The following is a 27,937-nucleotide window of genomic DNA, read 5'->3' as shown; positions in this document are numbered from 1 at the left end:
CAGAGGCACTTCAATGTCAATTTATATCATGAAACCCATGCAATCAGCAAGTTGTCGCTCTAAATGTTTCTAATGTGATACACTTGCTGTAGTTTTATATGATTAGGGTTGCCAACTGCCTAAAAAAAGAAGACATGTTGCAGAGCTGGTCAACATGTTTTTTTTAATTGTTCAACAAAAACAAAGGAGAGGTTAGCTATTTGTATTTAATTAATATGACTGGCAACATTTTAATTGTGCTTTATTTATAACGCAGATGTTCACTCAAATGGTGTCGTCATTGTCTTTATGCTATATTGTGGTAATCTGTCATTAAATAGAAAAATAATGTCTGAATTGAACACTTGTAAAATACTAAGAGTTGAAGCAAATATTTTTTGACCCTTTGGTGAGTTACTGCATCACCATGGCTAACTGTAGGAGACCCCTGTAGTGTCACTATCATAAAGTGTAGTGTCACTATCACAAAGCTGGATACATTATATTTATGTTACTGTAAACAACTTAGATACACAACTTGTGTTTTGAGACAAGAGAGCAGACTTGCTAAATGAAGCTCATAACAAGGTAAATTAGCATGTACCTCGTAGACGTGATAGACACATTTGCAGTTTGCCGGACAGACTAAAACAATCTCTAAACTTCCCCAACTGCTTCTTTAAAAAAAAAAAAAAAATGTCACTGCAGTAAAAAGTCATAATCATACTTGCCAACCCTCCCGATTTTCTCGAGAGACTCCCGAATTTCAGTGCCTCTCCCGAAAGTCTCCCAGTGCAACCATTCTCCCGAATTTCTCCCGAATTCTACCCGGACAACAATATTGGGGGCATGCCTTAAAGCATGGGTGTCAAACTCTGGCCCGCCGTGTAATTTCACTTGGCCCTTGAGGCGATATCAAATTAACACTAGAGCTGGCCCGCCGATTATATTTTGCGGCGGTGCCGCGGTAACACCGCATTCACCGCTAATTCTCATACTTGCCAACCCTCCCGGGAGTCTTCCAAACTTCAGTGCCCCTCCCCAAAATCATCATGTCTGCTTTTCATCCAGAGTGCTGGCCCAGTCACATAACATGTGCGGCTGCTGAACGCACACACAAGTGAATGCAACGCATACTTCATCAACAGCGATACAGGTCACACTGAGGGTAGCCAAATAAAAAAACTTTCACACTGTTAGAAATATACGCCACACTGTGAATCCACACCAAACAAGAATGACAAACACATTTCGGGAGAACATCCGCACCGTAACACAACAGAACAAATACCCAGAACCCCTTGCAGCACTAAATCTTCCGGGACGCTACAAGGTATGTGTGTGTGTGTGTGTTCTGTTGTGTTTATGTTGTGTTACGGTGCGGATGTTCTCCCGAAATATGTTTGTCATTCTTGTTTGGTGTGGATTCACAGTGTGGCGTATATTTGTAACAGTGTTAAAGTTTGTTATACTTGCACCGTCAGTGTAACGTGTATCGCTGTTGATGCAGTATGCGTTGCATTCACTCGTGTGTGTGCGTACAGAAGCCGCACATATCTTGTGACTGGGCCGGCACGTTGTTAGAATGGATGAAAAGCGGACGTGACGACAGCTCGTAGAGGACGTTAAAGGCAGTGCATTTAAGGCACGCCCCCAAGACTGTGGACTACGAGATATAATGACTGATGAACACCTTGGTTGGATAATGAAGGTTGCCTCAGCTTAAAGCCTGAGCCCCGACATTAATGAACTAGCATCCCAGAAAAGATGCCAGGTATCTGGCTTGGGCACATCAGATTAGATCAGTGTGTTGCAAACTGAGCAGTTTAAAGTCCTGAAAGGTTGTTTTATTCATTGTTATTTTATCTTCAAATTTATTAGCCTGTGGAAAAAGTTCATGTTGATATTTACCTCAGAAGGCTGCAAATAGAAAAGAGGCATTCACTTTTTATTTAAATTGTATTTGATATGCCATTGATATTTTTTTATTATTATTATTATTTGAAACTCAATGTTGCATGTCACTATAAAGTTATATAAGCCTTGCTTGTTCAATATTCAATGCAAAACTTGTTTGGGTCCCTATTAAAAGGTTAATTTGTTCAACCTTGGCCCGCGGCTTTGTTCAGTTTTATATTTTGGCCCACTCTGTATTTGAGTTTGACACCCCTGCCTTAAAGGCACTGCCTTTAGCGTTCTCTCTCACCTGAAAAGGAGACTATTATATATGTCTCCGTTATCCATAGGTTTATCTATAACCCATAACGTAGGCAGGCACAGAGCTATTTCTCAGCGTTTGTTTATTCCAGCCGGCACGTTAATACACTCTTGGATATCAAAGTCCAACAAATTGAGGATGGTAGCATCAAAATCAAAACATGCCCAAAGCCAACACACACAGACCAATACTTACTAAGGACATCAGAGCACCCAACAGCACACAAGCTATCAGTAGTCCCGTACCCTATATGACCGCACTAAGGTCATCACAGACAACCAAGACAGAGAGGAGGATGAGGAGAACCATATAAGTCAAGTGCTCAAAGCCTGCAACTACCCCAACTGATTTGATTTGATTTGATTGAAGTTTATTTCGAACATGAATGCCGTTTCAACATAATACATCACATGTTAAATAAACATGTTGCATAAATGAAGGCAAGAGAGAGGTCCTAAATAACTACAAAGAGGAGAGAAGGAAAAACATTGTTCTAGGCCTAAGAACCTGGGAACATGGTCACCTCCCATTAGTCAGGGGGTCACAGAACGTATGCAGCGAGAAATGAGAAACCACATCAACACGCCAGTGAAGCCGGACATCAAGCTTCACCAAATCCTAGTACACCCTAAGGATCAGAAAAAATAAGTCAATGTGATATATGAGATCCCTTGCCTAACCTGCAATAAAACATACATAGGAGAGACAGGCTGACACACAAAAAGAAACACCAGAAAGAATGTAAAAAGGAGACAGCTGGAATACTCACCTGTGCAACGAGAAAGAAGGCAATGCAGGAAAACCTGAAATCAGCCATTTAAGACCATTGCAAGAGAGAGAACCACTTAATGGACTGGAAACTGGACAAGGTCATCAGAACAGAAGGCAACAACTTCCACTGGTGCATCAAAGAGGCAGTTGAAATCAGGAAGCAGACCCCAAAGACAGTTAACCGGGCGGGATGAAGGAGCCTACAAACTTTCCCACACCCAGGACTAGGGATGATGTTTGATAAGAAGTTATCGAGGTCGAGCCCATTATCGAATCCTCTTATCGAACCGATTCCATATCGATTCTCTTATCGAATCCAGATAGGTTGTTGTATATGGAAAAAAAACACAATATTTGGTTTAACAAAAGCTCACTTTTACTATATAAGAAAAAAATTAAAATCTAAATAATCTAAAATATTAATAATCTATAATCTAAATATTGACTGTTACCCCCCTAAAAAATGAATACAAAAAAAAATAAAATATTGACTGTTGTTACCTAAAGTATATTAAGTAGGATTTTTCAGAAAAACAAATATATACAGTAACACAAAAACAACCTGTCTCTGTGAACACTATAGGTGTATAAATAATAATATAGTGTTAAATGAAATCAGTCCCTTGGGCACAAAACTGAAAATAATACAGCTCTCCAAAAATGTGCACTTCTGCTGTTATTGTAACATACTAGCTACAGCTATTGGAACTTACTAACTACACACACTATGGCACTAAGAACGCAACAGTCATCAATCAACAATTCTTCTTCAAAAAAATTAGCATGTCTGCTTTTTCTGGATCAAGTCTGACCCTCTCTTCGCTAATCGTGTCACCAGCGGTGGAAAAAACATGTTCACTTGGCGTGGAACTAGCTTGGACACACAGATATGTTTGAGCAAGATCATATAGGAGGGGCTGAGTGTCTCCCTTACCAAACCACCAAATGGCAGTGTTGGCCTGCATGTTGGTGCGAGGAAGGCCTCTGTACACCTGTATTTCCTGGTCTACTCTGTCTGGGATGCTCCTCTGTTTCATGGGCTGCAGTTCACTATCGTCCTCCGCTGGAAACAGGTCATCCAAGCAGGGAGTCCTCTTCTTCTTCACAGCAGGTGCACTCTGGCTGTCATCATCTGAAAAAGGATAAGTGGATAACGTTAACATTATCTTAAGTCACATCTTCATTTCAATAATGAATAAAGAAAAATACGTACTGGGCCAAAAATCACTTCACATTCTCTACTGCTCGCTAGTATTACCATATCTGAGTTATTGTGCAGAAATGTGGGAAAATAACTACAAATGTGTGCTACATTCATTAACCGTGTTACAAAAAAGATCAATTAGACTGATACATAATGTTGGATATAGAGAACATACAAACACTTTATTTATTGAGTCAAAAATATTAAAATTCGATGATTTGGTAAAATTGCAAACAGCTAAAATGATGTACAAAGCAAACTATAACCTGCTACCAAAGAATGTACAACAATTCTTCTCAACCGAAGAGGAGAAATATAACCTTAGAGGAAAATGTAATTTAAAACATTTGTATGCACGTACAACACTTAGAACCTTTAGCATATCTGTATGTGGAATTAAATGATGGAATGGATTAAGTAAAGAAGTTAAACATTGTACTGATATGATCCAGTTTAAGAGGTTGTTCAAATGAATAGTGCTTACAAAGTACAAAGAAGAAGAATTATGAGAAATACTTTCAACCTTATTGAAAATAAGATATTCTTCATCTCAGTATGTTAATAATGCCTGAATTAATTAATGACATATTACAAAACTGTTGTATATACTAATTCACAGATATTTTATTATAAAAAGGTCAGTAAATGATGTATATATTTGTAAACGCTATGAAGTGGGAAAGGGGTAGGATTAAATAAGCTTTACTTCTTCCTACTCCTGTAAAGTGAAATGATATGAAACTGTGATGTATTATACTGTAAGTGTGTTCATGTTCCAAATAAACTAAAGAAATAAAGAAAGCACTAGTTTATTAGACAGACTTGCAAACTCTGTAGTGGTGTAGGCTACAAGATACCGTTAACGTTATCAGACACATACAAAAAGGCTCACGTTAACATTACCGTTAGCCACTGACTATGCTTAGGTAATGTTAGTCTAGCTAACATTACTGTAGTCCTGGTTGACATAAAAGGTAACGTTACTACAAGTGAGCAGATATGGAAATTAACCGGCAACAGTTTACGTTAGTTACTCACCGGCGTCACCACCACTGTAACTGGGACTGGGGCAGCTGGCAGAAGAAGAGGGGCGTTCTTCGCTGTCTCTGTCGCTGCTTCTCCACGTGTCGAAAACACGACACGGTTCTCTAACTTTCAGGTTATGCGCAGCCTGAACATGTTTCAACATGCTTGTTGTGCTTCCCCCCTTACACGAGAGGGAAGCCTGGCAATAATTGCATATTGCCGTTTCCTCGTTGTATTTTTTTGTGAAATGAAGCCATGCCTTGGAGCGCTTTTTCCGGTCCATTGTTTTTCCTGCTTTCCTTATCTGCGCCTAATGACTGAGCTACGTGACGTCATTTCTTGTGATGTCACACGGGGCATTTCTTGTGGGACGGGATTCGTTCCCAGGGATTCGAATAAAGAACCAACTCTTTTTCTTTACTATAGTGGCCTCGATAACGGGTACCGGTTCTCAAAAAGGGATTTGAGTCCATGGAATCGGTTCTTTTCTTATCGAACAACCGGGAGAACCGGTTCCGAACATCATCCCTACCTAGGACACAGTCTTGCAGGGCCATACCCGGCTGTCTGACAAACCATCTGACACCAAAGTACGGCTCGCACCCCCTCCGGCCCATGCCGGGGGACACCACCATTCCAATACCTCAGTTGGGATTGCACAACCCATATAACTCATCACAGACGAGGTCACAACAACATCACGTGGCTTCTCTGATGAAGGCTGCAGAGGCAAGGTAGCTAAAACTTGTCAGGAACAAACAATTTTACTAGTCAGGCTTTTATAGACGAACATTGTTTATATAAATTATCAGTAGGCCAAATTAACCTCTTTGTTACAGAATAAGCTAATCACTATACCACCATGTGCAAACAATCTTTTGTAGATGAACTTTGTTTTTATAAATAACTTAGCTTCTAGCAGAATTTTGTGAAGCTGTTGACATTGGATGGTCATAAAAATTCAGGACAAAGTGCATCACTTAAAAGCCGAATACAGAACGTGTACTTTTGCCTGTAAAAAAGTGACCTTTTTTTTTTTCAAGGGACGGTTGGCAACTGTAAATATGATGGACAGGATAATGAGAAGTAGTGATCTTCCAGATCTTATGTCTTATAATTTATGCAATGGCTCTTCCTACCAGGACAGCACAGTGGTACAGGGGTTAGTGCGTGTGCCTCACAATGCGAAGGTCCTGGGTTCAATCCTGGGCTTGGGATCTTTCTGTGTGGAGTTTGCATGTTCTCCCTGTGACTGCGTGGGTTCCCTCCAGGTACTCCGGCTTCCTCCCACCTCCAAAGACATGCAATTGGGGATAGGTTGATTGACAACAGTAAATTGGCCCTAGTGTGTGAATGTGAGTGTGAATGTTGTCTGTCTATCTGTATTGGCCCTGTGATGAGGTGGTGACTTGTCCAGGGTGTACCGCCCGAATGCAGCTGAGATAGGCTCCAGCACCCCCGTGACATCAAATGGGACAAGCGGTAGAAAATGGATGGATGAATGGGCTCTTCCTACCAGTTATGCATGATACTTGCCTCCTTGAACAATATAAATAAACTGAGTGACTTCAAATAATCCAAAAATGCAGTGATGGCACAAATTAACATGCTGAATCATAGAAGAGTGCAGAGCAGTGTGGCCGCAGGCCATTTTTCTTCACAAATACACTCTCAGGACTAAACTAAACAACACAAATGAAATTGTTTTACATGTTTCTTTGTTCGGGATCTTTGTGTTGCTATGCAGACTGTAATCGTTCCACTGGAATGAGTCTAAGAATCTCAGCACAACATTGTATCCGGGCAGGGCATTGGTGAGACAAGAGGGGAACAGAAACGGGCAAAAAAAAAGAGAAACATTTTCACAGTGGCTGGCTGCGTTGACATGAGAGTGGTGCATTGTGGGTACTATAGGCCTGGGGGAAACCATTGGAGCAGAAGGACAGAGATGGGAGAGTCTGTGTGGTGCCACAGCTCACACACACACACGCACATGCACGTATGCACACAAAGAAACACGTGCCTTGTATACATCAGATTCCTAGCAGAGTGATAAACATTCAACCCACCTTATTATTTTCCCACTACTCTTCTAAGGTTGCATCATTGTGTCAGATATGTAAAGCTACACTCCAGATGACTATACTCTTTGCAGCAAGGAGACCCTGTTATTAAAAAAGGGTGCTGATGTACAGTAATGATGATCATGCCTGTCAGATTGGGGGATGTCTGTAAAAATGATTTTATGTAAGAGTCAGATGGGAGGGGAAATGTAGGCTGTAATGCAAATTTAGCGTAGGCCGGTTCGGGCCAGTTTTCACTGGCCTGTGCTCCACCGAGCTGTAGACTTGTGAATACGCTAGCACACTAACTTGACAAGGCAGGCTAATGACATCACATGTCATGGTACCCCCACCCCCACCCCCCCCAGACCCCCCTGTCATCGCTTGAGTCACAATTTTGCTGGACACACACATAGCAGATCTGTTATAGTGGCTGTGTGTGTGAGAGGTGGCAGTCACATCCTGTGCCACGTGCATTGGCAATGCACAGAGCCGTAAATGTCAGGTCAGCCGTGAAGATGTTAGAACCAACGGCATCTGTGCATATTTACTATACATCTCATTCAGACTGAGTACGCTGTCATTTGCTGCTGTTTTCTGACTATGCATACAATATCAATTGCAATTGCTAAAAACACCTTTAACTGTAAATACCAAAGTCGTATTTAATCAGTATATCATATGGATTTTAAATGTGTTTTTTTTTTTTAATTATGTTATATTAGTTGTTGTCCGTTGTCTTGCAGTTTTGTAATTAAAACCAGATAGAGTAGATATAAAAAGCTGTTAAAATACCGAAATTATTAAAAACATTTGTGTTACAAAAAGTGCCTGTAAAATTAAATTGTGAAAACAAATGTTTTAGATTTCAAATAAATAAAGAAATAAGCAACATTTATGGTGTGTAAACAATTTCATAAATCTGGATTAGGTTGTTTTGAGAAATTGCTAATCACATTTAATCATATAGTCAGTGCACACATTCCAATGACTCTTATAATCCTCAGAACAGGACTTTCAAAGTGTGTGGTGTGTCTCACCTCAGAAGGTCCCAAAGACTTCAGGGGAAAGAAAGACAAATTATTCAAACCTGCTAAAATGACTTTAGTTATGTCAAAGGGAAAACAAATTGGATTGTGGTCTGGGATGATCAAAACACTTTGCAAAATATGATGCAGAAATGTGTTTAATAAGGGGCGCCTCTAGCCAAAAGATGTTTTTTAAGGGCAAATTCCCTGTGACACACTTTGAACACCTTTGATTTAATGCTTTATGATTTTTTTTAAAACAGTTTTATTTTTCATTAATACATTTGTAATTTTCCAATCAGTGCTGTGAAGACCTTTTATAATAAGATAAATATATTATAAGATCTTATCGTTTGGCAAGATGCGTGTTTTTAGATATCATTTTTCACCCAAATGCCTTTCTTTCCGTATAAAAAAATAATGTGGGTACATTTGGAATGTCCATCTTTTCCCATTGTACAAATGTGTAATTAAGAAAGAAACTGCTCAAATATCTGATCAGTATAAATTTTGCAGTTAGGTAGAATGTCTCTATTTATTTTGTATAATACATACTAAAAGACATGTTTACCTTTACATAATTGACTCACAAACAACATCTCAAGTGACTGGACAGTAAATGTTTGTATGAGTAAATGTGATTTTGTGCAGCAGTACAATAATGGACAATAAGCCATGTGAACCCCTGAAGTTGTGGAAACACAACAAGGCTGAGTCCAAATGTTGTTATTGCTTTAAAAATGTACCCATTGTCCCTGAAATAGTTGTCAGAAAAATATCCTTAATAAAACACATTTTCTCTGTAAAACTGTATCACATTATTAGGCACAAACAATGCAATTCTCTATAAATGAGCATTCAGCGCACATACTCACAATTGGCATAAATAATGACACAAGCAGTCTTTGTGTCCTTTTTTTTACAAACAAATGAAACATAACAATATTGATGAGCTGCCTACTATTAATTTCAAAATTAGACAAGATAACCATGAACAACATCTAAAAAAAACATTTGAAATACCAGAGATTTACTAAGATCTACAAATACAGAGAAATGAATTTAGCAATTTGCATCTACTGTATCTGTGATATGCGTCTCTAAGAGAAAATAAAATGCTGTATATTCTTTTTTTTTTCCCACTTTGCCCCGTGCCTTCAAATTTGCGCACAGTTCCATTTCTGTACTGCATAGAGAAATACCTGCGTAAATTAGCTACCCATGTTTTAGAAGACGCTACAAACATGAATCACAAATATACATCTCTCTCCTTGTTCTCACAGTCGCACATGCACACACATATGGCATCCAAATATTTTTGAGTTAAAGGGTTGAGACCCACGTTTAAAGTTGTGTCACCATCTCCTAGGCAATAGCATTCTCCAGTGGTTCCTTTTCATCCAGTGTGGCAAGCTTGGCTACACGAGCTGCCGCCAACTCTTCATTCTTCTTTAGCTCTCGCTGATATTTAGCCATGATGGCAGCATATGCGCATCCGTACACCGCTGCAGCCAGCATCATCAGACACACTATCCCACAAACTACACCGGTGATGATCACTGTGGCGATAGCGTGACGCAAGTTGACTGGTCGGTGCCTTTGCTTAGGCTCGCACTCTGGCAAACTTCCTCCACCACCGCCAAAGCCCTCCCCCATTGCCATCGGGACATGGAGCGCGTGGCTTGAAGGGTGAGCGTGGTTGCCATGGATGTGGCCTCGCAGCAGCCGCTCCGACTCCAGATGATGGATGTTGGCAAATAAGTAATGGTAGCTGGTGGTCATGCAGGCATGGAAAAGCTGGTAAGGGACCTTCTGTAGGTCTCTGTCCCTCATCTCGAGAGGCTGGTAGCAAAGCACCTCATCCACTGCACCACCTTGAGAGCAAAGATATATGTCATCAGTTATGTTATACAGTATTCCTTTTGGCAACTCACTATAGAGATGACCTGAGTCACAGCTCAGCTTCAACCAGTTCATGGGCTTGTGAGGCAGTGTTAATTTATCTAGCGGCTAAATTCAAAAAAGCCGTTATAGGCTAGATTCTAGCCTATAACGGCTTTTTTGAATTGGCTCTATGAAGTTTATTATGATTAATAGTCGGACCTCAGCGTTCCCCTTCTGTGTTCATACTCAATCAGTATTTTATGTATCACTTTCTGTAGACCCTTTTTTTCCTGACTGGATGATCTCTGTTGTTTTATTCACTACAAATTTTGGTTTCAAGGCTGATTGTTTGTTTTTTGTTGTAATTGTAGTTTGCAACATTTAAAGAAAGTGTGCAACATGCAATGACCAACTCGATCTAATACTGTACATGCAAGGATATACTTTAGCAGTCATGTAAATAGTCCAGCCCAGGCTTCCTCAAAACTACGGCCCAAATATGTATATATATATATATATATATGTATATATATATATATATATATATATATATAGCTGTAAAAATCTGCTGTGTTTGCTTTGGTCCCTTTTTTCAGGCACACTAATACAAAAACATACAATAATGTTTTATAGAATGTTAAAAACGACAGACCACCTTAAAAACACATCATGATAAAGAATGTGGCATTCACAATATTACCTATGAACGATTTTTTACTTCTCAGACTATGCACCTCCTTGATCGACATCTTTTACAACCAAGTAAATGCAACAAAAGTGCAACAAACATTGTGAAATATGAACACAAAGGGTAAAAAACACCCACAATCTGATATAATATCACTTTTCTGGAGAATTGTGTTGTAAAAATCTTCTCCGGTGTCTCGGGCTGGCTGCTCTGTAAACAAACCCTGCACACTCTACTCCGTGCCTTATCTGCCTGGAGCTGCATTATCGTAATAACTCGTATATTGGGACGGCGTGGCGAAGTTGGTAGAGTGGCCGTGTCAGCAATCGGAGGGTTGCTGGTTACTGGGGTTCAATCCCCACCTTCTACCATCCTAGTCACATCCGTTGTGTCCTTGGGCAAGACACTTCACCCTTGCTCCTGATGGCTGCTGGTTAGCGCCTTGCATGGCAGCTCCCGCCATCAGTGTGTGAATGTGTGTGTGAATGGGTGAATGTGGAAATACTGTCAAAGCGCTTTGAGTACCTTGAAGGTAGAAAAGCGCTATACAAGTATAACCCATTTATCATTTATCACTCAAAAGTGCAGATTCCAACTATTTAAATATTTTCTATAGTTCAAGACTTGTGGTAATTTGAAAATAGCACTGCACATTCATAGTTTCGATGTCAAAGGTTTGAAAAAAATAATTTGGTAGTGTTTGGCGGGCCAGATTGGAAAGCTAAACGGGCTGTATTCGGCACCCGGGGCGTATTTTGCCCAGGCCTGACTTACACCTTACAAGACGAACACTAATGTTGTGCGGCAGTGGAGCCTGTTAGACAATATGGGGAAATGTGCCATAATATTGTTGTCAGTTACAGAGGGTAAAGCAGCCAGAAGTGTTTGCACTAAAATTACATTTAAAGCGTGTGTTCATTTATTAATTTACATTTTACACGCTTTGTTACACAAAACAGGGTCGCAAGGCCAACGCACAGTGCATGACAGTGGGAAAGGGTGGGGCGGCCTTGATACTGACAGAAATTTAGGAAGCTCCACCATGACACAAACAACTTAACAAAAATGAGTGTGTATGCTAAAAATGTCATCATTTTTTAAAGGGGACCTATTATGCAAAACCAACTTTTCTTACCTATTGGTACCTGTTTTTGTGTATTCGGAAAACCAAAAATTGGAAATCAAACCATGGAGGCTTGGCGGAATTATTTATAAAACAATCTTGCCTTCCTTCATACTTCATCTAAACCAGCCATTTGGAATTTCCCCAATTTGTGACGTTTTTCCCAAGTGTAACATCAGCAGATATTGCCTTATATGGTAGATATTTACCCGAAGAGATTTGCACAAATCCGCCATAAGCTACTTCTTTTTCTCTAACCTCTTGTTGTGGGCAGATTGGCTCGTACATGCACATGCATCCTACGTTGTTGCCATTTCTAATGCAAAGTAGCATATAGTTTTGACTTATATATCTCAGGAGACTCAATATGGAAGCGCTGAAAGCTAAAACATGGCTGGCAGGGAGAAGATGCAGTTGAAGTGGAGGCACGTAAATAAGACAGCCCACAAAACAGCCCATCCCTAAGAGAAGGTCCGGAAGCGGTTTGTTAGTCTGTAAAACGTGATCTATGCAACATTTTAGACCAAAGAACCACCATTACTTGTTGTGTAGACCACAAGGAAGTGTTTTAAATGTAAGGGAAAAAAATCGTAATATAACCCTTTCTAAAGACTACTCTTCTAATATTTTCGCGATCGACTGGTAGGATCGTGGTCGACGGGTTGGCGACCCCTAATTTACAGCGTGGGCAAACTATAGAATAGGGTGTACTATTAGTGCACGTGTTCTTCATAGGCTACCGCAGCTTAAAAGTTGGTGCAGAAGACTTATCTATTAGAAGATCTTATCTTTGTGGGGATTCCAAAGCGGGCCAGAATGCTCCATAGTGTGGACCTGTCAACCGATTCAAAGGCCTTTTCGTAGTCAATGAAGACAGCATACAGTTGCGAGTTGCGATTCTCAGAGTTACGATCTATCTGGGCGGAAGCTTGCTTGGTTGTCTCTCAGTTCAGACTCCAGGCATTTGCTGTACGGTTTAGGATTATTCTGCAGAGTAACTTGCTGGAAACTGAGAGAAGCACCCAAAGGAGCATTATGCCACGCTTTTCTTCGGTATTTTAATGAAGGGGATCTGACGGAGCCTTTCACCATGACCACTGGAGTAAGACAGGGTTGCCTCCTGAGCCCGCTGCTCTTCATCACCACACTAGACTGGGTAATGAGGGAAACTACAAAAGAAGGTAGGACAGGGATACAGTGAACATTGATGTATATGCTTGATGACCTGGACTTCACCAATGACCTTGCCCTCCTGAGCCATAGCATCAAACAGATGAGGGAGAAAATGGGGAAACTCAAACACAACTCAAGACCGGGTGAAAACAGCTCGGAAAGCCAGACCTGTGTGCTGCAAAGGAACAAAGCTGGAGATAGTAAATGACTGCCTAGCTCTGAATTTTTCATCAGCAATGATGGAAGGGAAAACAAGGATCTGGAGGTACGCATAGGAAAAGCCAAAGCTGTGTTTGCTCAGCTAAAACCAGTCTGAAGATCCAGGAACATCTCCACCAAAATCACATTGAATCCAATGTGAAGTCCATCTTACTATAGAGCTGCGAAACGTGGGGCAAGTCACAAATCATTAGCAAAAAACTCCAGAACTTCATCACCTCAAGACTACACTACATTTTAGGAATTTGGTGGCCAAAGAATATAAGTATCCAGGAACTGCTCGTACAAACAGGTCAGGAGCTAGTCGAAGTTACAATCAGAAGAAGGAAGTGGAGATGGATTGGCTACACACTTCGGAAACCTTCAACATCCATCACCAGAGCTGCCCTTAAATGAAACCATCAAGGAAAGAAAAGGAGAGATAGGCCAGGGCTTTCCTGGAGGAGGGGTGTCGACAAAGATCTAGGCAGAGAAGATACCCCGTGGCAAGAGGTTAAGAGAAGCGTAGGGGACGGAAAGAGGTCGAGACAACTTGCTAAGACCCTTTGCAGTAGACAGGGCGGAGAGGATTAAACAAAAACATTATTGGGCGTGTTGCATCTGATCTACTAACACTGGTCGTGCATTCCGCCTTATTTAAATGAGGATTTAACCATCACGACAGAGACATTCTCATTTACAACACATTCATGTTATCATGCGCCTACCTGTGGCATTTTGCTATGCAAGCAGTAGACACATACTACTTTTTTATCAATCAATCAATGTTTCAATCAATGTTTATTTATATAGCCCTAAATCACAAGTGTCTCAAAGGGCTGTACAAGCCACAACGACATCCTCGGTACAGAGCCCACATACGGGCAAGGAAAACTCACCCCAGTGGGACGTCAATGTGAATGACTATGAGAAACCTTGGAGAGGACCGCATATGTGGGTAACGCCCCCCCCCCCCCCCCCCCCCCTCTAGGGGAGACCGAAAGCAATGGATGTCGAGTGGGTCTGACATAATATTGTGAAAGTCCAACACATCAGCGAAAGTCTAGTCCATGGTGGGGCCAGCAGGAACCATCCCGAGCGGAGACGGGTCAGCAGCGTAGAGATGTCCCCATCCGATGAACAGGCTAGCGGTCCACCCCGGAGCAGAGTAGAAAAGAAAAGAAAAGAAAAGAAACGGCAGATCAACTGGTCTAAAAAGGGAGTCTATTTAAAGGCTAGAGTATACAAATGAGTTTTAAGATGAGACTTAAATGCTTCTACTGAGGTAGCATCTCTAACTTTTACCGGGAGGGCATTCCATAATATTGGAGCCCGAATAGAAAACGCTCTATAGCCCGCAGACTTTTTTTGGGCTCTGGGAATCACTAATAAGCCGGAGTTCTTTGAAAGCAGACTTCTTGCCGGGACATATGGTACAATACAATCGGCAAGATAGGCAGGAGCTTGACCGTGTAGTATTTTATACGTAAGTAGTAAAACCTTAAAGTCGCATCTTAGGTGCACAGGAAGCCAGTGCAAGTGAGCCAGTATAGGCGTAATATGATCAAACTTTCTTGTTTTTGTCAAAAGTCTAGCAGCCGCATTTTATACCATCTGTAATCTTTTAATGCTAGACATAGGGAGGCCCGAAAATAAAACGTTACAGTAATCGATACGAGATGTAACGAACGCATGGATAATGATCTCAGCATCGTTTGTGGACAAAATGGAACGAATTTTAGCGATATTACGGAGATGAAAGAAGGCCGTTTTAGTAACACTCTTAATGTGTGACTCAAACGAGAGAGTTGGGTCGAAGATAATACCTAGATTCTTTACCGAGTCGCCTTGTTTAATTGTTTGGTTGTCAAATGTTAAGGTGGTATTATTAAATAGATGTCGGTGTTGAGCAGGACCGATAATCAGCATTTCCGTTTTCTTAGCGTTGAGTTGCAAAAAGTTAGCGGACATCCATTGTTTAATTTCATTAAGACACGCCTCCAGCTGACTACAATCCGGCGTGTTGGTCAGCTTTAGGGGCATGTAGAGTTGGGTGTCATCCGCATAACAGTGAAAGCTAACACCGTATTTGCGTATGATGTCACCTAGCGGCAGCATGTAAATACTAAAGAGTGCAGGGCCAAGAACCGAACCCTGGGGAACTCCGCACGTTACCTTAACATAGTCCGAGGTCACATTGTTATGGGAGACACACTGCATCCTGTCAGTAAGATAGGAGTTAAACCAAGACAAGGCTAAGTCTGACATCCCAATACGCGTTTTGATACGCTCTAATAAAATATTATGATCAACAGTATCGAAAGCGGCGCTAAGATCAAGAAGCAGCAACATAGATGACGCATCAGAATCCATCGTTAGCAATAGATCATTAGTCATTTTTGCGAGGGCTGTCTCCGTAGAGTGATTTGCCCTGAAACCGGATTGAAAAGGTTCACAGAGATTGTTAGACGCTAAGTGTTCATTTAGCTGCTGTGCGACAATTTTTTCGAGGATTTTCGAGATAAACGGAAGGTGGGACACCGGCCGGTAGTTCACCATGAGGTCAGGATCGAGGTTAGGTCTTTTGAGTAGAGGATGAATAACCGCTTTTTTGAATGCTAGGGGAACAGTACCAGAGGAAAGTGATAAGTTTATAATATTTAACACTGATGGACCTAATAAAACAAAAAACTCCTTGATAAGTTTCCCAGGAATTGGGTCAAGTAAACATGTTGTTTGTTTTGTCCCATTTACACATTTCAACAATTCCTCCAATGTTATTTCATCAAAGAGGGAGAAACTATTTTGGAGGGCAGTGTCCGTCGTATATACAGTCGTATCTGTGTTAATAGAACCCAGTTGTAGCTGAGATGCATTGTCTTTAATCTCTTTTCTAATGACTTCAATTTTCTTATTAAAGAAATTCATAAAGTCATCTGCTGAGTGGGTGGAGCTACTGGGAGGATTCCCTTTTTGGGTTAGCGATGCTACTGTACTAAACAAAAATTTAGGATCATTTTTGTTGAGGTGGATGAGATTTGAGTAATATTTAGCTTTAGCTGAGGTAAGCATGCGTTTATAAGTTATTAAACTATCACTCCATGCTTGATGGAAAACCTCAAGTTTAGTCGCACGCCATTTGCGTTCCAGCTTTCTACATGATAATTTCTGGGCTTTAGTTTCTTCTGTAAACCATGGGGTACGCCTTTTAGGGGCCCTTTTTAGCTTTAGCGGTGCTACACTATCAATGGTGTCGCGCAGGGCGTCGTTAAAGTTGTTAGTGAGGTTATCAATAGAGCCCACATAATTTGGGAATGGTGCCATTACCGAAGGCAGTAGGTCAGTAAGAGTCGTCATTGTGGCAGCATTAATGTTGCGGCTGCTATAGTAGTTATTATTATTATTATTAGTTTGTTGACAATGAGTCAGAACTTCGAATTTTATAAGGTAATGATCGGACATTACTTTAGTGTACGGGAGTATCGTAACTTTGGAGGTGGTGACACCCCTGACAAGCACTAGATCTATCGTATTACCGTTGCGATGCGTGGGTTCATTTATTATTTGTGTAAGACCACAGCTATCAATTATAGTCTGGAGCGCCACGCATGGAGGGTCCGATGGGGTATTCATATGGATGTTAAAGTCTCCCATTATGATTATATTGTCGGCGTGCGTCACTAGATCAGCAACGAACTCTGAAAATTCATTGATAAAGTCCGAATAGGGCCCTGGGGGGCGGTAGATGACAGCCAGGTGCAGAGGCAGCGGTTTGACAAACCTCACAGTAAGCACCTCAAACGAGTTATATTTATTATTTAGGTCCGAGGTAAGGCTAAAGTTTTTGTTATATATTAGTGCAACACCCCCACCCCTTTTAATGGGACGGGCAATATGCGTTCCCGTATAGCCAGGAGGAGACGCCTCACCCAGCGCAAAAAATTCGTCTGGTTTGAGCCAGGTCTCGGCTAGACCAACGACATCAAGATTGTTGTCTCTAATGACTTAATTAACTAATAACGTTTTGGAAGACAATGACCTTATGTTTAAAAAGCCCATATTATAGGTAGTGGGCTGTTTTGAGGAGTTTTTGTTGAAAGTATCCGTAGTAGCAATATTAATAATGTTACGTTTATTATGCGTAGTGCACTTTAAATAATTTCGACCATATCTAGGAATTGATATGACAGGAATTTTTAGATTGTTTGCCACCTCAGTAAAATGCATGTCCACCTCTGACGCAGAAAAAACATTATGTGAGTTGTATATTATTCTAAGAGAATTGCTATGTGTGCAGGGATTATCCAGCCTGGCCCTGGCTAGTTCTAGCTTAACAGACTCCTTATTAGCGCTTCTTTGTGGATTAGCATTTAGCTTTTTCGTTAGCCCCGCTAACAACAACGCCTTTAGCTTTGTTGTCAGCCCCGCCCGACACTCCCGCTTCTGCTTCCGAGTGCACCGCTTAGGTCTCTTTCGTTGACGGTCTCCGCTGGTAGTGGACGCCGCTGCTTCAAAGGCCACTGCTGGATGTAGCTCGCGAAGAATTCCCAAGCTAGCGAGTAGGTCCACCGTACACGCATCTTTCAGCCCAAAATGGCCCGATCTCTCCACATCCAGAATCGTAAGTCGGTCGTAAGTGATCATGGAGTGAACACGCTGTGAGCCAGCCATGAAATTGACTGAATTGACGGGTATTTTTTGCCAAATCGGTCTACACTTCCAGGAGCGCTCGCAAGAAGCTGCCGCCGTGAAGCACCGCCATCTTGAGTCTTTTTTTATGGGCATTTAGAAGCAGTCCTGCAGTGCATCTACGTTGAAACCATCCATTCATCTATTTCTTACGCTTATCCAAGGTCAAGTTGCGAGGGCAGCAGCGTAAGCCGAGAAGCCTAGACTTCCCTCTCCCCAGCCACTCAGTCCCACTTCCCCGTGGCCTCCGACTGGTCGAACGTGCCTTAAATGCCTCCACAGGGAGGTGCCCCAGGGACATTCTGACCAGATGCCCAAACCACCTCATCTGGCTCCTCTCTATGTGGAGGAGCAGCGGCTTTACTTTGAGCTCCTCCCGAATTACATAGGTTCTCACCCTATCCCTAAGGGAGAGCCACACCACCAGACATTGAAACCCACTTTTTTTTTCACCGCCATTGGTGAAAAAAGACGCAGGATGCAAAAATGCATAGTTTTTTTCATTTAGGAGATATGTTAATAATATATATTCTATGTGGAAAAAACAAACATCATTAACAACTGTCACGATCAGCTTTAATGGAGTAGGGCCACAAAACAAACTGGATTGCACGCCTTATTCTGTTCACTTAACAGACACAATCCACTTTGCACATGTTTAGTAGATCAGCTTAGCATGTGCTATCAGGTTTTAGTTCAAACCTTTAGTAAATCATGCCCTAATTTAAAGTTAAAGTACTAATGATTGTCACACACACACTAGGTGTGGCAAAATTATTCTCTGCATTTGACCCATCACCCTTGATCACCCCCTGGGAGGTGAGGGGAGCAGTGGGCAGCAGCGGTGGCCGCGCCTGGGAATCATTTTTGGTTGCTCCAGTAATGTTGATTGAAGCAGTACTGTACTTAATACAATGCACTCAATGCAATACTGTGTGAGTATTGTCCTATATGAACCAATCTGAAATATTTTTACTCAACTGCACATCAAACACATGCACACTTAATCCACATCCACACTATTTATTGATTGGATTACATGAGGTTATGAAACCATATATTATGTGCGATCAGTCAGTATTTTTTTAAATCTTCAATAGTTTCATTATTTTTAATAATAAAGGAAATACTTGGGAATTGATTACATTACATTGATTACAATCTGATTATTGTCCAAGCGGTGCTCTCACCTTTGAAGAGGTAGGTCTCCAGCCACAGTTTGAGGCCTATAAGGTGGCAGTCACACTTCCATGGGTTGCTTCGTAGTGTGAGGCTGTCCAGGTGGGCCAAGGTCTCCAGCAGGGATCGGTCTAGTCGTGTTAGCCTGTTGTGGGCGAGCCCCAGGTGGCTCAGGTTCCTCAGATTGTCACCCATGGCTCCGGACAAGCCCCATAGGCTGGGACAAGGTAAACAACATGATATCAAATGAGCACAATTACATTAAAATCCCGTTGTTGTCTGATTTAGATGGTTGTGATGCCTAACCTGTTGTGTGAAAGATCAAGGTGTGAAAGTGAGTGAATGGGTCCAAATAACCGCTTGTCAAGCTCTCTCAGGCTGTTGTAGGCCAGGCTGAGCCGCTGCAGAGTTCTGAGCCCCAGAAGAGCAGTTGGGGAAACAGATGTTATCGAGTTGTTTGATAGATCGAGAATGCGAACAAGCGGTATTTCTCGAAAAGCCATCGATCCAAGGCCTCTGATTCGATTGTCTTGAAGATATAACTCTTGGGTGTCTGGATGTAATCGTCGAGGAATGTCATACAGGCCTCGACCCCTGCAGTCCACAACTTTGGTGTTTGCATTGCAGCTGCACTCTTTGGGACAGGCATGTGATTGAGAGAGGAGGGAGAGGAGGCAACACGCCAGTATCACTGTTGTGGGAGAAAATAGAAATAATAGGTTAAAACAGGACAGTTTGTTATGTAATATTATATTGATATCATCTGTCTTTGTTTATTTACTGTATGTTGTGTATATTTACTTGAAGGTGTTCTATGATGATTTTTTTATCTACTTTTAAAACACCCCTTGTGGTCTAGATCAGTGTTTTTCAACCTTTTTTGAGCCAAGGCACATTTTTTGCGTTGAAGAAATCCGGAGGCACACCACCAGCAGAAATCATTAAAACATGAAACTCAGTTGACAGTAAAAAGTCGCTGTCGCAATTCTTGGATATGAACCATAACCAACAATGCATCAATATAGCTCTTGTCTCAAAGCCGTGACTTATTTTAAGTTGTTTGCTGTTATCCTGTGTATAGTGTTTTAGTTCTTGTCTTGCGCTCCAATTTTGGTGTTTTTTTCTCTTTTTTTGGTATTTTCCTGTAGCAGTTTCATGTCTTTCTTTAAGCGACATTTCCCGCATCTACTTTGTTTTAGCAATCAAGGATATTTCAGTTGTGTTTATCCTTCTTTATTGATTGTCATGTCACGTTCGGATGTACATTGTGGATGCCGTTTTTGCTCCACAGTAAGTCTTTGCTGTCATCCAGCATTCTGTTTTTGTTTACTTTGTAGCCAGTTCAGTTTTAGTTTCGTTCTGCATAGCCTTCCCTAAGCTTCAATGCCTTTTCTTAGGGGCACTCATCTTTTGTTTATTTTTGGTTTAAGCATTAGACACCTTTTTACCTGCACGCTGCCTCCCGCTGTTTCCGACATCTACAAAGCAATTAGCTACCGGCTGCCACCTACTGATATGAAAGCGTATTACACTGTTACTCTGCCGAGCTGTAGACAGCACCGACACTCAACAACAACATATAATTTGCAGACTATAATTACTGGTTTGCAAAAAATATTTTTAACCCAAATAGGTGAAATTAGATAATCTCCCACGGCACACCAGACTGTATCTCACGCACAGTGGTTGAAAAACACTGGTCTAGATATTATGTATTGGATTTGCTTTGGTGTATGCTTTTACAACCCATTTTTGAAGTCTGTCTGAAAGATGTTTGAATCTGGAGGCATTCCCAGATAGCAAATGAAGCTACGCCCCACCTTCTTCAAAAGTATTACAATGTATCTTTTGAAAATGTACACCATTTAGATATATATCTTCAAGTCGTCACCGCTACTTATTTTTCAAACTCAATCAAAAATAAACTTCATAAACATTTTTAAATTCACTCGGTCACAACAACCGGCACACTTGCTGATCGAATACAAGCTGAAGCCAAAATGCATGAACCTTATGATTTGACGCTTTGGCATTTTTTAACATAAGTATCCAACATAGTAGCAACAATTATAAGTCAGAAAAGACAACATTTATCATAGGTCCCCTTTAACTTATCTAAACTGATAAAATTTGGTGGGGTGTGCCATAGCAAAAGAAAATACATACGATTATTACATGTTGGTGCACATCCAAAATTAAATCCCGATATACAGGTATATGCATGTGTGTATAGTTTTACCATTTTAAAAAACAAATCCACAAATAATTCCTGACATTACTACCACCTGCAGAATTTAGGTGTTTAATCTTGGCGAGGGCTGAGCTCTCAGTTTGTTGTCCTTTTTTTATGATGTTTTAATTTTAAGAGAGGTTAACAAAAAATGTTTTGCATGATCTCCCATACCTTCACTGATCAGCCACTATCCTTAAGCTGAGAGTGTCTTTAATAATCCAATGAGACAGGTTTACGGGTAACATTTTCAAACTCATCTACAGTATTGTTGTGACTTCCATATATTAATGCATATCTGTCTACTTTTAAACAGTTGAAGATATTGGGGTTGTTTTTCAAGTTGGCTGAGATAGCACAAGACTGAGTCTAATAAACAAGAATATGATGTTCACGCCTACCCTTTCAGTCTGCTTCGAAAAGCGCCTTCTGTGACGTCAAAGCCTCGTAATGTAACCCCTCACCCACACTCTACCCACACACAAATCCATACACAGCTGATATTGGGTGTCTGATTCCCTTTGAGTTGACTTCACAAGTCCATTCCTCCTGTAGCATTACAGCAGTATTTATAGCATTGGCTGGACTAGCTCGAGGCTAAATGAAATGCAGTTAAGGCCCAAGCCTGGGAATGTAGCTGGCTAACTGTGTATTTACAGATCCTGAACTCATTGGTGCAGTGTATCAAGTATTGCCTTATTACAGGGATATTCAACAACATTGTTTTGGGAGCTGCATTTATAGAAAGCTAAGGACCTGAGGGTCAGACTTCTGCCTTCACTATTAGTCTTATTTTGTATATTCTGGAGAACTACCGTCTTCTACAGTAGACAATTGATTTTGGTCTATGTATTTTTTCTGAGTTACAGGAGCGCTCTGCTGTTTTTAAGGACCTTCTGCTTAAAAAGCTGGTCAAAGATCATGTCTATGACAGCACTCTAGTGTGTTTGAGAATCTGCTGCAAAAATGTGACTCTCACAAGTTTTTGGAGCTGAGCTTGCAGGCCACCAGTTGAATAGCCCAAATGATTTAAAAGGGGACATAAAAAATAACATTGAGGAACGCTACTAGTTAAAAGTTCAATCAAATGACCACTGACTACATCTGAAGGAAACAAGTAACCGCAAATCACATTGCAAAAAAATGTGTAACTGCCAAAAAGGAGAGGACTTATAGTACTTAAATGGAAAAACAAGTTGACTTTATATGCCTGATTGTGTATCTTTGGATCCATTAAACCATATCCAATTGTATTTACAATCCACAAAGTATGTGAACGTACCATCTAGAAATCACAAAATTCCACAAATTCAGTCTGACATTTTGAATATTGCGTTCCGAATGTTGTCTGCAAATTCTGTAGATTCGGGGTCGAAAGACATCACGAGATGAACGCTTCTACACTCTGATCATACCAACAGATCAGTCATGCTGGAAATCCGCAAAAATTGACGTGAGACAAGAACACTTATATTCAACTTTTTTATGCATTTAAAATCATAAATAAAAAGCTGACAATTGAATCAACAGATCTTGAGGGTCCTCTATTGCGCCCAGAAATTAAAAAAAAAAACGGCAGTAATTATCTATTTTACATGTCGTTACCTTAAAAATAACCAAATATGAGCAATATTGTTATTGTAATCACCGACGCAGACAGCCTATCTAGCGACACATTGATAGCAGTGAGCTAATGCTAGCTTACGCTGCTATTGTTGATACTCAAAGCCGGCAACTGCTTCTGCTTCGTCTAAAACTTGCTAAAAGTTCATTTTAAATTATAATGCATGCATCTCTCACCTGGTGGTAGACTAATGTAGCCATGGACCGAGAGGCTGGTTGACTTTGACATCCCCCGAGACAACGAAAAAGACACAAAAGACACTAGTTGCGGCAACTTTTTTTTTAACCCTTTGTAAGGTTTGTGATCGATTCTTCATTTAAACAGGATTGTGTGAGCGTCCCATCGGTTGGAATCCCAGTGAGAGTGAAAATGGTACAGTAAGTGTTTGTTTTATTATGGTTAGTTTATATGTTAACATTGAGCAATGCTGCTGATGCTATAGTGTTTCAGTAAAACTTCTAAAATGTATTTCTCATCCTCTTTATGTTCAGGCTCAAAAATGTAAGGTTCTGTGTCATATTTTTTTCCAAAGTAATCGTTGGTGGCTCTCACAAAATCTGCGTGATTAGCATTGTTGTTGATGGAGAAGGGATCTGTGGTTCCTAACTCTACGTCATGGATCAAGTGACTGGCTTGCTCAAGAACTCTCAAAATGCCTTGGGAATCTCCATGATATTGATACTATTTTGATCATATCTATTTACTCCTGAACTTTAGAAGTCTTTTGGTGTCATAAATCAGATGTACAGGTATATGAGAATAGCTTCAATATGGAGGCATCTTGTTTTTCCATTATACTGGTACTTTAACGCCTTAGTTATGTAAGTCACAAGTTTGGACCCCAGTTTTCCAAGTATGCTGGCAAGGTTAAGATGTCAATGGAAGGATTTGCCAATGGGTTTACAGTGGTTCAAATTTCTCTATACAACAAAATCCAAACATGTCGGGGGTTGGTATGGTGTCATTTTTGTGCCGCCAGTTCAATGGCCTTGCTTTATAGGCACGTTATTTACAAAATGTGAACACTAAAATCAAACTGGGATGAGAAAGCATTCCAACAACTAATCAAAACATTAAAAAGCACATCGAGATCAAATTCTGGGATTGTGTGCGCTTCTCTCAACTTAACCATCAGGAGTATATTCAAAGCTCACTACCATAATATGAACTTGCTATATAATGCCTTATACCGGAGGTTGTACTAACTGTTCATTTGCAATTCCTATTATGTTTTAAACAGTGCTCTAACTTGGCACAAGTTTGCACTTTGAATTGAAATTTGAGTTTTTAAATGTTTCAGACCAATCATATTGTGTAGTTTTTTTCAATAAAAAATTTGAGAATGCTGCTGAGGTTAATATTTCGTATGATGTTTGTATGATGAGTTTACAGCACTTTTTTTTAGCTACAATAGTGTATCCTCTTAAGCAGGGGTGGGCAATTATTTTTTACCTGGGGCCGCATGAGCAACCCGAGCACTGCTGGAGGGCCACATCGACAATATTTCAATTAAATTTTGCTCAATATTATTTTTGATGTATACCGTAAGATAAATATTAATAATAATAATAATAATAATAATTAATAATAATAATAATACTTTCATTTAACCTAACTTAACTTTATACCAAAAGCACTGCTTTGGAAATCATTTGTACCCCTTTCAGAGATCACATTTAGTTCCCCTTAAACATCCTCATGTTGCACAATGAAATGTAAGCATAGGATGAAGTGTGCATTCCTGTAACGTTCTCTAGTAACAGCATTCCATGATTAATATAAATAAATTCACATTAATAATAAATGACAGTAAAATAAGCACACGTATGACTGAGGAGTCATAGTGTAACTTTGTGTGGTGTTTGAGTTGTCCGACTTTTTGTGTGGCCATAAACGCACCAGTGGTTTAGTATTGGTGACTGACAGATGACAAGTTGGTTTTGGTCTGGTTTGTACGGCAGAAAATGACTAGTTTTTCGAGATATAAGTGTTTTACTCATGTTTTTGGTGTGGTTATGGCCGAATATAAACAGTTTTCCTCAATAAAGTGATCGATATAATTCCTGGCCTCGAATTATCTCGATAGACTTTACAATAAATTGAACGGTGTTCAATTGAACGGTGTTGACGAACACCGTTAGGGCCGCTTGTTGTCACTGTCACTCAAAGTTGCATTGCAAAATTACACAGAATAAATGTGTTTATTTGGTTTAGAATTCAGATGGGATTTGATTTGGTGCGCGGCATATATTTTCTGTGCGCAGAGGACGCTTGAGCAGTGCGCAATTGCCTTAGAGGGAACGTTGCTTGGCAGTCCATGTCTTGTGGATAACACGCCATTCGTCATCAACTTTTCTCTTTTTAGCGTCTCGGGTGTAAACTGTGCATCACTTGTCACTGTGCACCTTCACTCACAGGTTACACACGGACATACGCACATAAATAACACTTTTCAAAATAAAAGCAGCACAGTTGTATTGCGCGCACGACATAGATGTTTTTTCAACTTTACTTTGTAATTTGTGATTGCAGCTGTTCACATTCACTCACAATCACTCGCATACGTCCACACGGAAGTAATACAAATCACGCTTTTCAAAACAAAAGCAGCACCGTTGTATTGCACACTCGACATAGATACTTTTTAAAATGTATTTTGTAATTTATGATTGGCCTCACGCGGGCCGGACAGGGACGCACAAAGGGCCGGATGTGGCCCGCGGGCCGCCGAATGCCCAGGTCTGCTCTTAAGTGTATTTCCTTGAAAACACATTATTGCCAGTACATACAGAGCGCTTGCATGGCCACACGTACAAAGAGCATCAGCTCAGTGGAGTGTTGTGGCTCTAGAACGAGGTCAAAAAAAAGGCTCTGTGCTTTGATGTGTGCTGTGTGTGTGTCCCTCCAGCCCCAAGTAGGCATGCAGAGAGGCTTGCAATGATGGGCACACACAAGTCACAGCAAGTGGCTACCACTTTAAGTTAGCCGATGTATTGCATTTTGGTAAAATGATCCTCTGAGAGTGATGTGAAATTACAACAATAGACAAAACACACCGTTGAATGTTATGATTATTACTCTTTTGATTCAGCGATTATTACAATTAGGCAACGCTATTGCTGTATTATACAATAGTTTAGGCATGCTGAGATGCAGCAGCCCACCTTCATACGCTCATATACATTTGAAGCAAAATAATCCTGAATAGTTCTCCTACCTCTCATATCTGCAAGGCGTCCTTCGACCACTTGAGTTCGCTGTCCTTTTTATCTCCCTTTTGGGTTCGAGTGACTGACCCTTCTTCAGGATCCATTAGCCATCATTGAGTCTGAGATGAGTTGTCCTGAGTCTCATCTTGGTGGGCTGAGATGGTCAGTGAGCAGGATTTTCAAATAAGTCAAGATGAGGCTTGGAAAAGTGCGTTGCTCTCAGAGTCCCCAACACTGCCTACAAGCATGAAACCCCATCAGAGGGGCCGGATCAGAACACAGCGCTTAGTGCCAGCCAGCAAGACAGTGTGGGAATCACTGAAGCACTCTCTCTCTCTCTCGCTCTTTCCCTAGCTCTCTTGCGCTTGCTCGCAGCCTGTTTGTTCTGTCTCTTTTATTTTCCATCATGCCGTTTTTGTGCTTCAACATATTTTTTTCTCTTCCCTTTGCCTTTGACATATCTACTCTAAATTGTACATCTGCTACTGCTTGCACCGTCTCCCTGCCCCTCATTATATCAGTAAACGCGACAGTGTGTCATTCCTAGGTGGACAGCTGTGCTTCTTAAATCTCAGGGTTCACATGCACTTTGACATTTATGGTGTCTATTTATTTGGTAATAGCTTAACGTGACAAAACCAGATCTGGGGTCTAGCTTTGCAGAAACTAAAACATGAATCCTGGATGCCCAGTGTGGTACCATGCTCAGATGCTAATATGCAAGAGCCACGGGCTGAGGGGATGGCAGAACATGCTCCCAGCGCAGCAAAAAAAAAAAAAAAAAAGCATGCACGAATGCACACATGCGCGTGCACACACATAGACACAGTAGGATATTAAGCTGTTGCAGTAAATCTACATTGGATGGTTTTTGCATGTGAATGGATGGACCACTAAGCTCTTTAGAGCTCTTCGCTCACTTGAAGGAGAGGCAAAAAATGAGCAAAGGTTGAAATGGGAATAGATTAACGAGTGAATCATTTTTAATGATTACTTTATATAATATGACCTTGGATCATGCCCTCCTTGCAATAGGCCCTTGTACATCCTTATCTTTGGCTGAATGAGTTTCCTTCACCCTGTCATATTAAACCATCATTTATGTCACAAGCTTACATACATTGTATTGACATGGGGCGGTGTCAGCCCTTCTGGGCAGTGACTATAGTGCATGTAAGAACTGTATTAATAATTCTGTTTTTTGGTCATCTATTATTGTTAAATTATTCTACATCGCCAGTAGGAACGGGAATATTTGGGCACCTCACAATTTGATAATGATTACGATTCAGTAATCATTGTAAATAAAGTAATACGGACTGATATAAAATATGGCTGACTGCAGCGAGCCACCTCCCTGAGAGATCTGACCAGCTCTTTTATTATAGGGCACGTATCATCCTCTTTTGCACACATTTCTATTCATTTGATAAATGTGATGGGAATTTCTTATTAAAAATGCACTGTTTTTAAAAAGTGCAAGTGATAATTGCTCATTTAGTAAAAGAAAAGAAATGTAAAACTGCATGAATATATATACCGTACTTTTCGGACTATAAGGCACAGCTAAATCCTTTCATTTTTTCAAAAATCGACAGTGCGCCTTATAACCCGTGTGCCTAATTATTCTGGTTGTGCTTACCGATTTCAA

The 27,937-nt window shown here is 40.7% G+C and overlaps 2 protein-coding genes across 9 annotated transcripts in view; one reads left to right on the top strand and one right to left on the bottom strand.

The window, feature by feature from the left end:
• The window catches only part of cacna2d3a (calcium channel, voltage-dependent, alpha 2/delta subunit 3a), a 343,144-nt gene that overhangs the window by 279,748 nt on the left and 35,459 nt on the right, over window positions 1–27,937 (top strand). The gene's annotated exons all lie outside the window — the stretch shown is intronic.
• On the bottom strand, window positions 8,407–26,631 carry LOC133653960 (leucine-rich repeat and transmembrane domain-containing protein 1). The gene is made up of 4 exons (XM_062053838.1): window positions 26,295–26,631; window positions 19,530–19,914; window positions 19,235–19,440; window positions 8,407–10,163 (listed from the first exon to the last, which is right to left on the bottom strand). Exons 1-4 carry the CDS (start codon window positions 26,299–26,301, stop codon window positions 9,655–9,657), a joined length of 1,107 nt encoding a protein of 368 aa, XP_061909822.1. The 5' UTR covers window positions 26,302–26,631; the 3' UTR covers window positions 8,407–9,654.

This window comes from Entelurus aequoreus, linkage group LG07 (genome assembly GCF_033978785.1).
Source record: "Entelurus aequoreus isolate RoL-2023_Sb linkage group LG07, RoL_Eaeq_v1.1, whole genome shotgun sequence".
NCBI classification, from domain to species: domain Eukaryota; kingdom Metazoa; phylum Chordata; class Actinopteri; order Syngnathiformes; family Syngnathidae; genus Entelurus; species Entelurus aequoreus.
This window is presented reverse-complemented; position numbering and strand designations above follow the sequence as displayed.